The sequence below is a fragment of the Megalops cyprinoides genome, chromosome 12 (genome assembly GCF_013368585.1).
Source record: "Megalops cyprinoides isolate fMegCyp1 chromosome 12, fMegCyp1.pri, whole genome shotgun sequence".
NCBI lineage: Eukaryota > Metazoa > Chordata > Actinopteri > Elopiformes > Megalopidae > Megalops > Megalops cyprinoides.
In genome coordinates this window covers 9,956,008-9,973,986 of record NC_050594.1, presented here as the reverse complement: position 1 = coordinate 9,973,986, position 17,979 = coordinate 9,956,008, and the positions used below count along the sequence as shown (strand labels likewise).

The 17,979-nt window shown below is 45.2% G+C and overlaps 1 protein-coding gene across 2 annotated transcripts in view; it reads left to right on the top strand.

Annotated features, from left to right (window-relative positions):
- Positions 1–15,737, top strand: part of mboat2a (membrane bound O-acyltransferase domain containing 2a) — a 72,950-nt gene extending 57,213 nt beyond the window's left edge. For both annotated transcript variants that reach the window (XM_036542024.1, XM_036542025.1), the window contains 8 exons: positions 4,100–4,154; positions 7,192–7,375; positions 9,667–9,859; positions 11,201–11,304; positions 11,427–11,491; positions 11,831–11,963; positions 13,601–13,752; positions 15,168–15,737. In XM_036542024.1, coding sequence (XP_036397917.1) covers positions 4,100–4,154; positions 7,192–7,375; positions 9,667–9,859; positions 11,201–11,304; positions 11,427–11,491; positions 11,831–11,963; positions 13,601–13,752; positions 15,168–15,357 — 1,076 coding nt within the window. In that variant the 3' untranslated portion in view covers positions 15,358–15,737. The remainder of the gene's footprint in view (positions 1–4,099; positions 4,155–7,191; positions 7,376–9,666; positions 9,860–11,200; positions 11,305–11,426; positions 11,492–11,830; positions 11,964–13,600; positions 13,753–15,167) is intronic.
- Positions 15,738–17,979: the final 2,242 nt, after the last annotated feature.

The window sequence follows — 17,979 nt, the reverse complement described above, 5'->3', positions numbered from 1 at the left end:
CGAAGACGCGCTCATTAACATTCACTTGAGTTTTTGCTGTAAACGCGACCGGTTTGATTGCTCGTGTTAATCTAGCTGCACGGCGCACCCTCAGCACCGCGCGCCCGATCGTGGGGGAGGCACGGACCCTGGCGTCCTCACACGACCCCGACATCAAAGCCCCTGAGCTGAGCTCCGCGCCTCTCGCATACTTAACACGGGCTATGCTACCCAATAGGAAGCTCACCAACAGAGTGGTTTTCATGCAACCATGACATTATACAGTACTGCTTTATATAGCCTTGACAGCTGTGACACTATGCAGCATCATAGTACAATGAGTTCAATTGCCGGTATACATTATAACTGGGTTAATCTCAAATTCTGCGTTAGTGGTTTTTTGGAGGTGGGCTTCACTAGCCCTTGTGTAAGAACTGTGGGATATTAAGGTTGCTCAGTGATGTATGTAAGATGTATGTAAGATGTATAAGGTAATGTACCATCTTCCCTTTTTTTCTTTTATGCTAAATTTGAGCATTTACTACATGATTATGTACATCATAGTTTTGTAATTCAACAGCATGTTAATTAAATGAGCATTTTCTCCATGTAATATCTTGTGACATAACACTTTAATTAAGGGGTTGTATCTGTGCAGAGTTCAGATTTGACATGTGTCTAGTCTGGTCATGTTTCTGGCTGGCGGATGCTGGCATGTAGTCTGTTTTGTTATTCTAGTGTGATCATGTGTAAGGTAATGTATTGAAAGGTGTAGATAAATTATTTGTTAGATTAGTCTAGTCTGGTCACATTTAAGGAGGTATGACACAGTTAGACCTAGCCTAGCTCACGCGGAAAGACCTTGTCAGTCTGGACAATCCTGTCTGAGGCAGAACAGGAAAATTTGCGTGGCCTCTGAAGCAGGTGAACGCTTGCATTGCCCTCTGTCACGGCCTCCTCGGGCTTCCGGCGGCCTGTTCCGCCTCTCCTCGGTGAACGTGGCGCCGTCAGCGGCGGCGCGCGCTTTAGCAGCAGGCATTAACTGAAACGGAGCGTGATTAGGTGTCTAATCTCGTTATCGGCACGCCGGCCACGGTAAACAGGCAGTAATTCAGGTCCCCGTCTGCTGGTCCTCTCCGCGCTCCCTGAAGGGGGATTTCAAGCGCGGCTTGGGGAATGAGATGAGTGGGCGGAATTTTTATGATACCGGGCCTGCAAACGAGCTCTGGAGTGGCGAACGAGGTTCTTCGCTGAGAGGAAACGAGGACAGGCTCAGACGAGTGACACTCAAGAGCCACCTGTTTTGCAGGGTTCCCACGGTCATGGAAATCCTGGAGAAGTCATGGAATTCAGTAAATTCATTGAAAGTTTTGGAAAAGTTATGAAATTTGATTTTGTCATACCAGGGGTGTAGGAGATATAGGCGATAAAGTATATCTTATTGTATATTTTAAGGATTAATGCAACTCACAAAATGTGTTGCTGTTACTGCTGTTTAATTGTCATTTAATAATTAGGCCCAACCTGTGGAGTAAAGTACGCAATTTTGTGTACTTGTAGGTAGTGAAAGCTTATGGAAATTTCATTAAAGGTCATTGAAAAGTCATGGAAACGTTTTGAAATCTGGTAAGTGAAAATGGGTGGGAACCCTGGTTCTGGAATGTGAAAGTAGAGAATACACCTCAGGGAAAGTGTTTGATTGGACGTACATCACTGAGCGTGTATAAACCAGCCTACATGTGTGTGGGGTGCTTTTGGCTGAACGCTTTCCATGGGGTTTCATTATCAAATGCTGTTTGTTACGTAACACTTCAGTCAGCTCTAATTAGGTGGACATGTTAAAGGGCAATCATGCAGTAATTAAAGGTTTCAACCACAATCCAATTTAGGTATTTCTTCTTGTGGTTCTTCATTCCAGTGTAATTCAATAAGTTAAACTGAGTATTTTCACTTTACCAGCTCCCCGCTGCCTGGCCTTCTGCTTGTGTGTGCTCTTGGCACTGGCATGTGTGTAACCTTTTGAAGTCTCTCACCAGCAGCTATCATTCAGTGTCGTTAGCATCACAGCCTGAAACCGCACAAACTTGATCGAAAGCCGCCTGGCAGTTTGGTTGTAGGGCTAATCTGGTGCGATTCAGACGGCTTCCAAGTGCTGGAGCTTTCATGTTTCCTTACCACAGATGGACCCCCCCCCCCTTCACCCCCCTCACCCCCCCTCTCATTTAATGGAAACAGCGAGGGCCCTGCAACCTCGACGGTGATGTCATTCTAAATTTGGTCATGTTTCCAGGCGCAGATGGTCCTGTTCGGGACTGAATACCAGAATAACCCGCCCTGTGGGGGAGTGTCTGTGCTCTCAGTGGGGTTCTGCCCTAAAAGTGTTGAGTTTAGTAAGTGGAAAGATCAATTGTTATTTTAGCAGTTCTGTCAGAAACATTGGTTCTGTCAGGCTGAACCTGAAAGCAGAGTATTTCTTTAAAAAGCGAATATGACTTTCAGTTCTTTAAAATAGGTGTGTTAAATTGTATTGCTTTCAATTATTTGACATCAAAAAGTCAAATAGTCAAAAAGTAGTTTTACAGTAACAACACTAAATCTGAAATAATACATTCATTTTTGTATGTAAATAAAGAGAGATTTAGTTCAGATAGTACTGTATGTTCAGAGCTGATTTGTGGGTGCTCTTTAAGGGGGTAGGAGGTTGCTCTAACCAGTTTGGAGAGGATTTGGGGCAATCTGGGGTCACTTTTGGTCGCTGCTATGCAGAAGACACTGAGTAATTCTGGCTGTCGGTAGAACCCTAAAGGCCTGCAGACTGGACAGCCTCCCGCATCTCAGACAAAGCATCTGCAAGGGGCTGGTTTGGCCTGTGTGCTCCTTGAGAAAAGAACTGCTTTCTGTACTACCTTTGGTGCTGTTCGCATGCACTTCACCTGATCCCACATGCTGTGGTCGTAACACAAATGTTCGTAGCTTTAAAGAACACGGAAATGAGTTACATTTCCCCAACTCATTAGCGCAAAACCTTTCTCAGTGAAGATGTGCTCTTCCTGTTTGTGTGCCTGCTAATAAGTGGTGGGAAAAGAAAAAAAAAAAAAGAATAGCATGAACAAAGAGGTTTTGATGAGGTTGGGTGTGATGGAGGAGCGGGGAGGGCGCTGAGCGAGAAGGTGATTGTTTCCTGCCACTGAAATGTGGTATGTGCTCGTATCTGAGGAACTTTACACACACAACTGCACACATAGGTGAAGCTTGGCCATGCTGTGTAGATACTGTTTACTCTCATTGCACAGTCCACATTGATCCACGGGTTATTTTTGGCGTGGGTTGAAAACATATTGATATTAGTGGAAATGACCTAATGCTGAGGTCAGATGGGATGAACATTATCTGTGCCACACCCTAACAAAAAAAGAACCTAACATGGGTTTAAATAGGAGTCATTTTTCTTGCATATGTATAAAAACATTAATGCATTTATGCATTAAAATAAGCACCCACCCTCAGACCACTTGTATGAGTTCAGATTTCCCCACGAAATCCGTGGCCTCAGTCGCTTGTGTGATCTTGCGTACGATTGCCTGTTTGACCGCGCTTTTGGTTGACCGTGTGACCGCACGCTCAGTCACTCATATGATGGTGCGTTCGGTCGCTTGTGTTCACGTCATCTCTTTGAGATTAGTTTGTACACAGTGTTCCAGTAGCAGACTTCTCCTAGTAATCTGAGCTACTTCAACAATGACACTGACTGTGGCTGAGAATTTGAAAGAAATGAATCCACAGGTGTGTCAGACAGTAAGGCGACTGGCAGGGTAGGATAGCTTAGCATCCTTGTTGTGCGTAGCCACCATTGTCAATGTCTGTGTGACTGTGGCTTCACTCCTGTCTTGGAGTGCATAGACTACCAAATCTACCCCTATCCAGGCACGGTCATATTAAGACATATCAGTAGAGGAAACAAGTCTTGAGTTGTATCTCATTGCTCTGACTTTACATGCAGCAGGGAGCTGAGTGTCCCTTCATTGTTGATGCAAATAGGATCAGTTGGTTAAAAAAATGAACATACTATGCACATTGTGGGAACGTTGTTGGAACGTCTTGTGTGTATGTGTTCCTGCAGGACTGTTCCGGAAGGAGGAGCAGCTCAGCCCGAGCCAGAAAATTCTTGCTGTAAGGTATGTTTTAAAGGTATGTTTCTTCTGGGTGGAAAAACCCCACTCCCTGTGAGAGCGAGGGGTTAAAATCTCCTGCCTGGGCTTCAGTGCTCCTGCTTAATTTTTTTTGCTTGACAGACCCCCGTATCCACGGCAACTTCTGTAACTTATTATTATGAGTATTATCCATTTCTACAGCTGGATGCAATGGTGATGAAGCAGTCCAGGTTCAGTAGCTTTAGGGACGATGGCAGTACACCCCCCCCCCCCCCCCGACAGAGGAGACAAACTAGCAACCTTTTGTACAAGCCGAATTCCTTGTCGGCTCTGTAACGCCCTCTGGCACTGGCCTTGTGCTACTCAGCGGCTGAATATGGCTGACGTCCTCGCTGTGGAAACTTTGTGATTATGTAGATGTTCACGCCTTTGCTTACCCGCTGAAACGCCTCCGAGGTTAAAGCAATCTCAAAACCGTAATTTGAAACCTCACGCTGACGCTGAGAGTTGTCAGAGTTGTCTAAACTTAGGAGGATTTGTTGCGCTGGCAGAGATTCTGGGGGTACTTCCTAGCGACCAGCCAGGACGGGCTGTTCTTGCGGTTACGGGTCCCTTTGTTCAGTCTTCCGGTGACCGCTGCACAAAGGGAGAGTGTTGTGCCTCTATTTCTCCACCCCTTCAGCGTGCAGAATAAAATCCCATTTTTGTTCCTTTCTCTGTGCCCCGTGTTGGTGTTAATGGCAGGGCCCTGTAGGCTCAGGACAGGACGTGCTCCTCTAGGAAGTAGTGTGCCCTCTGGTGGGGGAAAAAGGCATTTCTGTGTGTTTTGCTGAGCGCTCACGCTGATGTGACTGCGTTGTGCACTGCACGGCGATGGCAGCTCTCATTACTGTAAAGATGGCACCGGGGGTAGGCCGAGCGGCGGCCGGGTCCACAGTCGCACAACGAAGGATTCTCTTTGTCGTCGCCAAGGCAACGGCACGTTCGCTCAGAACCCGCGTGACCAGTGTCTGCACAGGAAGCAGTCGGAAACGAAGGAGAATTTGCACAAGGGGCGGGAGAGAGGGAGAGAAAGAAAGAAAGAAAGAAAGCGAGAGAGAGGGACCGGCAAGGGGATGAGTGAAACGTCTTAACGATCGTTAAAACGTCATTAATAAACAATGGAGCACTAATGAGCTGAGTGGCCTTTATCTTGCTTTCTCCCACCGTAGGATGGTCTAGCAGAAAGTAAAATTTATGTTTTATTCATGAAAGGGTGTATCAAACACATTCCAAGGTAGAACATTATGTTAATCACTAAATGGCTTTTTAATTGAACCTGGCCAGATGAGTAGATATTTTATTGAATTGAGTTTGTAGTAAGACGGTTGCAGATTCAGTGCTGTTGTAGCCTTCGGCAAGGTGCTCAGCTGGAATTGCTTCAGTGAATATCCAGCTGTAGAAATGGGTAATAGGGAATGGAAATGAGAGCTATTAAAGTTACCCTGAATTACTCCATCCACAAAGCAAATACACTGTAACTATAACCGTATACTGCAGTATTTTACAATGCTTTTTTGCATCACAAAAGGGAACCCAGTCAAATTAAGATGAAAGATGATGAGTTAGTACCTGTGATGAGTTATAAGATGTGTCCCTTTCCTGTCAAAATATGAATCATAAAAGCATGTATGTGGCAGCAGTGTGGCGTAACAGTAAGGAGCAGGGCTTGTAACCAAAAGGTTGCTGGTTCAAACCCCTGCTGGGGCACTGATGCTGTACCCTTGGACAAGGTGCTTCACCCCACAGTTGCCTCTGGAAATATCCATGTGTAGAAATGGAAAAAGTTTAACACATGTAAGTCACTCTGGACAAGAGTGTCTGATAAAATGACAATAATGTAATGTACCTCACCAGATAAAAAGACGCCCTTGCTGAGGACATGCTGTGAATGCATTTTGTGTACATAGCAGGTCGCATCCATTGCAAACACACGGTGCTGTCTTCACTTCACTTTAGTTCATCTCAGTAAATCTCTGTGGTCCCTGCTGGGTGAACCCAAAAACGCCACACAAAGTACAACATAAATACAAGTGAGCAGTACACATTAAAACGTTGCAGCATAGCTAATTAAAACTATTAAACCTAATTTAAAAATTATTACCATAACCATACAAGGAGTTCAGCCAAGGAATCAAAACTACAAATCATAGTGGCTGCTTAGTGGCTGCCCCAAAACAAGTTCAACAAGAGTTATTATTATTAAGTGCTGCAAGAACAATAAATAACTGCAATAAATGAATAATAATGGAAGAATAAGTGCCTTCATAAATTTTGGTCCACGGTATTACTGTCCTGTTATGCCTGGCTGTAGCTGTAAAATGTATAATCAGTATTAGTTGCCTTCGATGGGGTGTTGGGTGGAAGGGTTCTGCTGAACAAAGAAACAGTAATGCAGGTCCTGTCCAAGCAGGTCTAAGGAGATATCCCAGCACGTCCCATATCCAAGGACTTGGGAACGCTATTGTGCAGTGAGTTTTTCTGCACTTTTAGTACAGAAATAATCCACTGGTAATGATCGCTTTCCTGGGTTACTCATAACCGGTAACAACAAACAACACAAACAATTGCGCACACAAACGCGCATACGTGCAATCACGCACGCACGTACTCGCGTATACACACACACACGCACGCACGCACACACACGCACACACACACACACACACACTGCTGTCCTCTCACTCCTGCCACACACCGCAAATGGCAAAGTGCAGAGGTCAAAGGAAGTCCCAAAATGCAGTCCAAGCATTTCAGAGCCCTTATCAGAGCCCCGTTTGCAGAGCCATAACTGCTCTCCTCTTGTTTGTGAACGTTGTGACGTGTGACTGTGGATAGTCAGAGGAGTTCATGTGTGGGTCTCTCCACGGGTTGTGTAAGGGTCTGTCTGTAAATTTGTTCTGCACAGTGACATTGTTGCTTCTGTTTCTTGGCTCTTTGCTCTCTTTTTTTGTGTGCTCTGTGTGTTTGCGGCCCCTGTCGGTGACGGCCGCGTTTCTGCGTGTCTCGCCTTGCCTTGCAGGCGAATGCCCAGCCTTCTGGAGTACCTGAGCTACAACTGTAACTTCATGGGCATCCTGGCCGGCCCCACGTGCTCCTACAACGACTATATCGCCTTTATCGAAGGCAACGCGTACCAGCCCAAACACCTGGAGTCCAATGGGAAGGAGAACGGGAAGTACAAGCAGAGCGACCCCTCGCCCAAGGTACGCCATGCTCTCTGCTCCCTGTCTCCCCCTGCTGGGTGGCTGACTTCACTAAATAGGATGTATGAGTGTAGTGCATTATGGATTTGTTGGGTCATACTGGAGGGGTGACAGTTGGCAAGGAGGGATTGTGGGAGGTTATGCATTTCATTTATAATTTAATTATCACGAGATGGCTTCCTTTTTGTGTCCGTCAGTGTCCAGCTGAAATCCAGGAAGTACCCAGATGTTCTGTGGAACTTGGGAATATCTGAGAGTGGACATTTGAATTCATGGCTAATGTTTAAATTCATTTTTCAGCAGAGACAATGAGGGTAAGCCAGTTGCAGAACCCATTCAGCTGTGGGATGTGGAGGTGGTTAGGGTGTGGCCGCATATCTGAAGCAGCCATCACACCTGCTTCCAGCTCACCCACTCTTCTCCCCCTGAGAACTGATCCAGGATAGCTTCCTCCAACCCTAAACCCAACCCCAGCCATAATGGTGAAAAATGTTGATTGGGGCTCAGAATCTGTTCGCACCAGTTTGGGGAAATGGAGCCTGGATGCGATTGGAGGCCAGTGGAGTGATGGACAGGGGCCGTGTCGGTGCCGGGTCAGAGGGTGTGTCGCCCACATACAGTAGTTGGGTTACCATTGGAAGGAGGGTGGAGGTGAGGGCAGGTAATGGACACCTCATGAAGCACACACCAACTGAATTCACTAAAACAAGCATGTAGACTAAAAAAAACAAAGAAAAAGCAAGGAGACAAAGAGTTAAAAAGGTGATATGAGGACACTAGTGTCAGTCTCTGGATGGGAAGGCTGCAGTTCACTGTGCACGGTTTGGACCAGTGAGGGGAAAGCCTCCAGCCTGGATGAGAAGGGGAGAATTATGGGCCTTATTTTCCCCAAACCCCTAAATCAGCTTGTGTCAGCAATCAATGCCCGCATTCCCCTCTCTACAGGACAAACAGGTGTCTGTTCTCACAGCTGCTTGTTTACAGACGTTGTTTGAAACCACCTGGAGCCCAGAGTCAGCGGTTTCCACTCCAAACCCAGGGTTCCTTATCTGCAGCTCACTGGACCAGGCCGGAAAACAGTAAATCAGCCTGACACCTAGTGAAGGATTACCCCTGTGTGCTGCCTCAATTATCCTATAATGCACTGCTTCTCTCTCCGGGGGGGGGGGGGGGGGGGGTCAGGAGGAGTAGGGTGAGGGTATGGGGGCTGTGGGGTGATAGAGAGTGATTAGTGCCCCCTGAGGGTATGGGGGCTGCATCTTGCAGTTGACCTCAGCCTCACCTTGTTACTCCAGGACAGCCTCCAATTTTGCCCAGCCAATCAAAGTGATGGTCCAATTAAGCAATCAGTATAGACATGCATAGAAAAAACACAAACCTGCATGCCTCAGGGTTACTTCAGGACTCGGGTCTAACATGGCTGTGGTTTTTCTCAGGACTTCAAAGCAAATCTTTTTCTTCTAAAAAAAAAAAAAATCCTCTTGAGCGTGTTTGTATCTTTGGCTTTTAAGATGAATTCTTTCTGTGTGGAGTGAAGCGTAGGTCTGTGTGAGGCTGCCTTCCAAGAAGATAACAAACAAAAACACTGTGTCTGCAGAACTAAATATAGCGGATTTGCGAGGAAAGGATCGTCTGAATGAACTGCTGTCCCAAACATGCCCCAGCTCATGCTGTATACCTCGCTATCTGAAAGAGACAAAGACAAAGCAAAACACACCGGCTTTGCAGTGAAATTGCAACAATAAATCTTAGTGCTGAAGTGACTCATGTGGAAAAACAGGCCTTTGAAAAGCAAGTTTTTAAGGGTCCCAACAGGAGCTTGTTAAACACAGCAAACATCGCATCGACTGAAGATATGTCAAGTCGTCCTTGTTTTTCAGTTGTCCTTACTCCTGTTTGTGCCAGTAGACTCTGAAACCATAGAAAAACAGACACTTTTGTTCTGCTTTTTCTGGTCCACTGTTCAGGTGAAAAACGGGAACATATTTGCAGTGTTTTGCGCATTTCATTTTAAAACGCACCGAGAATGGCCTTATGAAGAACATAATCTTGGGAAACTTTTTGGACGTGCTAAAGACTTAGCGCCTTTGTGAGCGCCGCCTTGATGTGATCTTGGTTGATCCCAAATTTGGTTTCAAGTTCCTGTCTTTTCTGCAGAGGGGTGAAAATTAACGCTGAACTCCATTTAGGCACCGTTGCCAGTTATCTTGTGATGGAGTAGTGATGTCACGAATCTGACCCCTGTTCCCAAATCCTCTCCCCCAACTCCACCCCCTCCCCTGCCTCCGCAGAAAGACGTGATCTACAAGCTGTGCTCCTGTGCCGTGTCGCTGCTGGTCTACCTGTCCGTCTTCAGGATATGCCCCGTGGAGCGCAACATCGACGACCACTTCATCGCCACCACGCCCTTCTACACGCAGGTGCTCTACCTCTACCTGTCCATGCTGGCCACCAGACCAAAATACTACTTCGTCTGGACTCTCGGTACGTGTGCAAGGGCCTGCTTCCCTGCTTCCCACGGGTGTCCTTCCTTTCTCCCCATCTTTCTCAAACAAAAAACAAAAAATTATGTGTTCAGAAATACACTTTACAGAATTTAATCAGAAAATTTAATCTAATTTCTGTGTTGGTTTATTGCAATATATTTCTGATTTATATTAATATGTTTTAATAGTATTTGCAATACATTCTTGGCCTGAACGACATACCTCTCAATACATTACAATATATTGAATTTCCTTATGGGTTCACTCTGAAGTATCAAATTCCTAGAGACTCACACAAATGTGGAGATAACCTTGTTGCTTCTGTTAAGAGTGCAGACTAATTTCATAAGTACATGACTTAAAGGGACCGTAGGCTGATGTGATTTAACAGGAAACTGAATCGGAGGGAGAGTGAGTGGTTGGACGTACCTAGCTTTCGTAAGCCGGGCTTGTAACAGGGATTGGCTCAGCATGCACTTGGAAGCTTGGCATAGTGCACGCCTATGTACACTTTCCCTGGGGTTCTTTCTAAAACACTGATTGGCTTTTTCCAGACAGCTTAGATGGATCTCAGCATAGCCTTAATTCTGTGTGTTGAAGGGTAGAGTACTGATCAGGACTTTTTTTCTACAATGAGATCATCCAGTTATCTGCAGCCTGTCACCACCTAAAAAATTAGTTGTAGCTTACTAAAGTGGGTTCTTATTGGCTGAAGCAGAGTTCACTTCTATAAATTCAGTCCAGTAAATTGGTTTTTCGTCACATGGAGGTTTAGGAGAGGGTAAGGTGATAGGCCCCTATCGCTCTGTGCTGTTCCACCTCCTCTGGGATTTAGCATGTGATCTTGTTATTGTTCACAATCCTCAATCTCCTGATCTTAACAAGCAGGAACATTTAAGATCTGTTCAGCTGCACATCTCAGCTCAGGGTCTTTGTGTTGTGTTATGCTGCCCCCATCAGTCTCAGTTGGGAACTGCTGGTAAAAAAAAAAAAAGATTCTCCTTGAGGCGGTTTGTCAGAGGCAAATTTCATTATTTTGATAAAGCTACCCTTTATTGTTAGTATTGCCTATATGCTTGCTGTCTTTAACTTCATCTTGGAAAGTGTAAAAAATGACTTGTGTGGGGTTTTGTCCACAGGATGCACTATCAAGAAAATATCAGACATAGACATAGAAAGATATATTTGGCATTCTGTGTAGATTATCACAAGTATTTTGGAAATGTTTGACTGAGACCTCTGAATGACTTTGGATATGCTCACCATGTAGGGGGGAGTGTTGTCGGGGGGTGAAATGCATTGTTGTAATTGTAGTTCTTGCCTGCTTTTATTCGGACAGCTGATGCCATCAACAATGCCGCTGGGTTTGGTTTCAATGGTTACAACAAAGACGGCACACCCAGATGGGACTTGATATCAAACTTGAGAATACTGGACATCGAGGTTTGCCTCTGTCTTGAAATGATTTCATTTACCAAAGTTCATTTTACTTTTTATTTTTACATCTTATTATATTATTATTATTAATTGTTAGATTATTAATATTTTTTCCTTTTAAATTGCAGTTTGCCACCAGCTTTAAGATGTTCTTGGATAACTGGAATATCCAGACAGCCCTATGGCTCAAAAGGTACACAAGGACAGTAGAGGCACCTTAGTTAGGCCTGAAAGTCAAATTTCATGGATGCTGTTTAATGTTACAGCTCTCTGCTGTGTAGAATTGGTGTTGTTGGTTCTGTCTGGAGTAATTGTGCTGTGTACAATAACTGTGCTGTGTATAGCAACTACTGCAGGGGCTGTGATGTTGGTGCTGTGTAGAGTAACTGTTGAATTGGTGCTGTGTAATTACTGTGTAACTGTAGTCTAGTTGGTTGTGTGTGGTATAACTGTGCTGTGTTATTGGTGCTTTGTTACCGCGCTGTGTTGTTGGTGCTGTGGATGCTGACTGTGCCGTATTTGCTGTCCGCAGGGTGTGTTACGAGCGCTGTCCCTACAACCCCACGGCAGCGACCTTCCTGCTGTCGGCCATGTGGCACGGAGTGTACCCGGGCTATTACCTCACCTTCTTCACTGGCATCCTGATGACCCTGGCGGCCAGAGCGGTGAGGACAGCACCGCTAATGGCACCGCGTCACAGCACTAACGGCTCATAACAGAGCCATGCCTGTGGTCCTTATAGCACTAATAGCTCACACTACAGTGCTAAGCATTCACATCTTAGTGCTAACCGCTCACATTGTAGCGCTAACTACTCACATCATAGTACTAGCCGCTCATCATGATGCTAACCACTCATATTACAGTGCTAAGCCCTAACTTCGTAGTGCTAACCGCTCACATTGTAGTGCTAACTGCTTAACATGGTGCTAACCGCTTATCATGGTGCTAACCGCTCACATTATAGTGCTAACGTGTCACGTCACAGCACTAACCAGTAAGAGTCACATTAAAGCAACAACCACTCACATTAAATTACCAGATGCTCACATCACAGTGCCAACCATTCACATCACCGTGCTGAACACGAAGACTCACATCACTGCACTAACCATTAGGAATCATATTATTATAGGGCTTACCACTTTGGAGTGAAAGTGTAGTATACACTCAAAAAGACTAGTATACTAGTCTTTTGAGGCTCTCAAGATGAAATTTTACTGAAGCCCTATTTGACATAAATGGGTCCACCCAGGCCTGCTTCATTCTCGAGGCATATAATAGTTCAATTGCTATATATGCAATAATAGTTAATGTTAAAGGGAGAAAGAACTGGGTCAGCAGTTTCTGCAAGTTATGCTATAAAGATCACAGTAATATGCAGTTAAATGGCTAAAGTATAATCAGATTTTCTGTATGCTTCCAGTCTCTCTTCCGCTCAGATTAGCTTAAGGCCATTGGTTGTCCGTCTGCTGCAGCTCAAAGCAAATCTTTCAAAGGAACATAAAGGGTTTATCTTTCCCATTCTGCTGTCTGAAGCCTTTGCTACACTGAAACCTGATGGCAACAGCTACTTGGATTATAGGGTATGAAGATGTAGAGAAGTGCTGTTAATTCTCCTGGTTTTGTTCAATGTGTGTTGTTTGCACTGCAGCATGGAGACTTCAGCTGTGCTTGGCAAACTTCGGCCAGCTTTATACGATGCAATACAATGCAATACAGTGCAATACAAGACAATGCTACACAGCAGAATACAGTGTACTCCAGTACAATACAATACATTGTAAACCAACAGCACAGTACAGCACAGTGCAATGCAGTACAATTCAACAGGACTTTGTTTTCCTACACAGACAAGGACATTTTTTTGGCAAGATGACAGAATTCACTCACTTGCATAATTTAAATAGTATTGTCATCCTTAGCATACAGGCTGCCTAATAATTTCAGGAATGTTCAGGAATATTGAGCGGTAAAAATGGATGAAATTGTAAGTTGCTCTTTGCAAGAGAATCTGCTAAATGACAATAATGTCATGACTTGGAATATTGTTTAAGGTCATCAGTTTAGCTTAGTGGTAAGGAGCAGGGTTTGTAACCACAAGGTTGATATCCCTGCTGGGGCACTGCTGGTGTAGCCTGGGGCAAGATACTTAACTCAGAATTGCAAGTAAATATCCAGGTGTATAAATGGATAACATTTAACAAATGCGACCTATGTAGGTGGCTCTGGATAAGAGTGTTCGCTAAATTCTCACGATGTAATCTAATGTTAACCGAACTCTGCACTGGTCCCTTTTCAGATACGACACAATGTCAGACAGTACTTCCTGGGTTCCGCCACACACAAGCTCATCTATGACGTCATCACGTGGGCGGCGACTCAAATCGCCATCTGCTACACGGTGGTCCCGTTCGTACTGCTGGCAGTGGGCCCGTCGCTCAAGTTCTACAGGTGAGCAGGGTGGCCTTGCCGAAGCACCGAGCGCCCCGATCGATCAGGACGGTTCCCTTGAGCACCTCAGAAGGGTCTGCCAGAAAGAGGCTGAAGGAGCTTGCCACTCCGGGGGCTCCTCTAACGGTCACTTAAAGTGCAACCTTTAAAGGAGACAGTTTGACAGCTGTGAGCTGGGTAATGTAGCAGGGGGACATAAAAAACGGCCTTTTTATGGCCGGGGGCCGGCATGCGTTAAATGAGGTCTGGAGTGTCGTTTGAAAGAGGTGAAGGTGACGCTAAATTTTAACATGGGGAGAGGGTGGCTAAGTGTCTGGTGCAGTGGAGGGGATTGTGTGTCGAAGGGCTGGTGATGAACAGCTCTGCCAGGCAGACGCAAAAAGAGGCAGTTCAGTCCCTACATTCGAAAGTGTCTCTGACCCCTGGGAGGATGTTAGAAGGGCCCCCCCAAAAATGCCCCCCCTCCTCCTGTGTTAGAAATGCGGTAGAAAGTGTCAGCTATTTTCATCCTTAGTTATGTTTCCACCCTGTGTGCTTGACACTGCTTGCAAATTGTCTCACCTGCTGGGTAGTATGTTATGTTCATTATTGCCCAAACACAAAATTGTCCTTTCAGATTTTATGTGTTTTTTTTTTTTCTTAAAGCCTCGTTTCACAGTTATGGAAGTTATAAATCCGATGAGAATGGGAACCCTGTTAGTTTTATGCCAGCTGAAAGGACAGGCCACATTACCTCACCCACACCAAAGAAGCACTATTTCATTTGAATGCTGCCCAGTATTCTTAACATGGGACTTGGCCCTGTGGTTTCTCATTTCACCATCTGAACACAATATGCTTTATGTTTTGGACTGGTAGAAGGCCGCCATCCTAAAAATGCTCCCTTTTTGCTAATTCAACTGTGTTGAGACTTTGATTCTGTTTGTCTGACCCCCCTCCCGTTCTCTTCCACTCTGTCTCCTTTCTGTCCTGCTGTCCATTTCTCCCTCTCTCTCCTATTCTCCTCTACTTTCCTTCTGTCCTCCTCTCTCCTCTTCTGTCTCCTCTTTTTCTATCTCTCCCTGTCCCTCGCTCTCGCCCTCCCCCATTACTTCTTCTTTCCCCATGTTCCCCTCTCTCTCTCCTTACTTACTCTACCTATTCTTCTCATACTCTCTCCCCTTTTCCTTCATCTTCCTCCCTCTTCTTTCTATCTTTCTCTCCCTGTTCCTTTCTCTGTCCTCCTTGCTCTCTCCTCTATTCCTCTACCTCTCTCTGTCCTCCTGCTCTCCATTCTCTGTTCCCTTATCTCCTCCCTGTTTCTCCCTCTCTGGCTCTCTCTCTCTCTCTCTGGCTCTCTCTCTCTCTCTCTCTCTCTCTCTCTCTCTATCTCTCTCTGGCTCTCTCTCTCCGTTCCTCTCTCCTCTCTCTTGCAGGTCCTGGTATTTCTGCATCCACCTGACCTGCCTGCTGATAGTGTTTGCTCTACCAGTGAAGCCCAGACACCTGCGGCTGAAAGAGCAGCACAGCAGCCTTCAGCAGGCCCCCGCCCAGACAGAGGGCGCCGTCCAGAACAGCCACTCCGCCACGGACAACAACTGCAACCAGAAACGGAAAGCCACATGAGGGAGGGGGCGACGCGGTGGCCGTGCAGATAACTTTTGAACACTGAGTCGAGTGCGGAGATTTCCTTTTGTTTTTTACAGACACAAACAGTTCAAAGCAAGACAGACTAAACAAAGCAACAACAAGAAAAAAAAAAACCTTCAACCTTCCAGTAGCAACAACACTCGAGAGCGAGGAGCTGACACAGCACCGTGGCGGAGCGAAACCAAATGGCGAGATTTAACGAGTAATAATAACACTACATGGTGATGGGGAATCGGAATGCCGGATTGCAGAGGAATGCAAAATAACTTAAAAAAGAAAAAATACAGAAATAGAGAAGAAGTTGCCTTAAACCCTCTATGTACTCCACAGGATCAGGGCTTGACGGTCGGGTGTGGCGGGACCCCCTCTCTGTCCACCCCGGGAGTCACATGGGAAAGGCAACAGAGCTCTCACAGTTCCAGGAGGGCACTGTTCTGTCTGGCAGGTCATGGTATTTAGAGGGTTTTTGTCATTGTGAAAATACACTATAACCTCTAGTAGAAAAAAGTTTTAAAAATATAGAAAATTGTATAAAAGAAAACAGTTGTAACACTCTGTTGGATGCCAATCTCCTCGAATAGGCCTTAGGATATCCCCGTCTCAGCCATCATTCATTTTATGTCGTTTTTTTTTGTTTCCAAGCCAGAAAGTCTTTCTGTCTGTTGAGTTCACGTCTGCCACTTTCTCCGGACAGCCTATGCTCATTGGAAACAAAGCCACGCAGAGACGGGAGTGTTCGCTTGCTGAGTGCGGAGCAGAATTTTCTGGAATTTCTGCATAACAAACTTTTTAACACCTTTGCGCTTGCCTGTGGGGTAGTGTGTCTGAAACCCCCACCCCCACCCCCACCGTTGTGTCAAATGAAAACTGTAAGCACGATGACGGTTTTTAATTTCTTAAATTAAACGTTAAAAAATTAAAAGCCGGTGCCGTGCCTTTTTCCTCTCATTGTAATTTCTTTTCATTTTGATTTGGTTTCAAGGGCTTTTTTGGTGGGGTTAATCCAACACAGGTTTCTTCAGGGCCCAAAGCCTTGTGTATCTTTCCACATCATTGACTTGGTTTCACTCAATACCCATTCCAGTGGAGGATTACCAGAAGTACTGGATTGTTTCTACGCTTGAAGTACTGGTCAGTCTTGATCCTGAATTGCTTGGTTGCATTTGTTTGTCAACCATTTTTTATACAGGTACCATTGTATAGGTACATGTACATATCAAATATATTTCATGTTCAATAGTTTTGAACCATTTATTTGTAAATTCAAAAATAGTGAAATTTGGTCACCAAATAAAGAGTGGTGGCAACAGTGTTATCCCATTTCACCAGTGCAGAATTTCTGGTAATGGGTCATATATCAGGTGTCTAGCAAAAGTTGCTTTAGACAAACTCTAAAATTTTAGTTAAAGTTAAATCCCTTCATATGTAAATGTTCGTGAACATTTGTTTTCTGTAATTTAATTTCAGGGCTACGAGATATAACAACAGTGCTACTGGGTAAACTAAGCCATACCAAAACCTCAGTAATGTAATAATGATGTAGTTAGAGCTTCATGGCACAAAGGGGTTTAGAACCCACAAACACGTGTGTCCCTTTCAGAAAGGACATGCAACAGACAGGATGCCGTTTGTACTGAAAATTGGGTAAATGTTGCCAAACGAGGTGAGATTTCTCTGCCTACTGGAACGGCTGTACCCTGAACAAACCTGTGACGTCTTTTCATGTTTGTTTAAAAAAAATGTAACCCCCTGCTCCCCAAATGACCCAAGTACAAGTTAATTCTGATGAGGTCCCCCCAAAGACCTGGTTTCTCGACTATCCAAGTTTATGCATAACATTCTCCCAATGCACCCGCATATTTCAGAATGTTACAGCTTAAACTGGGGTCTCTGCTTTTTGAATTGGAATGACTGGAAAAGCTGAGACTTTGACTACTGCCCTGTTTTTTCCTCTGATGCAGCGCATGCTGTTACTATCAGCATGACCTGTCACCCAAACTCAGTGACGTGCCAAACTCAGCTGGGGACTTGGACTCTCGCTAGGATGGCTAATATGGAACGTGGCGTAAAAAATCTGCCGTCCCGCAGGCCTTTGTGGGTGTCCCTCCAAACTCCAAAATTTAGGTGTCGCCTTCAGCAGTCTGTGATGCAGGAGGGAACGATAGGGAGGCCACAGAGAGTGCGTCTGGAAAACAGACATTCAGCTCCTCATGCTTAATGCTGAAAATGCCGTCTCTGCCACGTTCAAGCTGAAAGTGTTCTTATTAGCCGTGTAATTTATGAATATTCATGAAGGGGTGTGGTCAGGGTCAGAATATCCAAGATAGCTCACCAGCAGAGACAGCAGCAGACGCTCCGCTTACTGACCCGAACCTCAAAGCGTGGCGAGCGAAAGAAGCGTAATACAGAGGGTCTCGTATTTAAAGGTCTCTGGAGAGATGTCATTTCATGCTGATTGGCGGTCCTGCCAGCTCCACCCAGACACCGCGCAGGGACGTCTGTGCCCGCTCAGGTTTTTAAGCACACAAAAAAGATATTTTCTCAGCATTAAGTGTTTGTTAAAAAAAGAGAAAAATACAAAAATACAGTAACAAATGC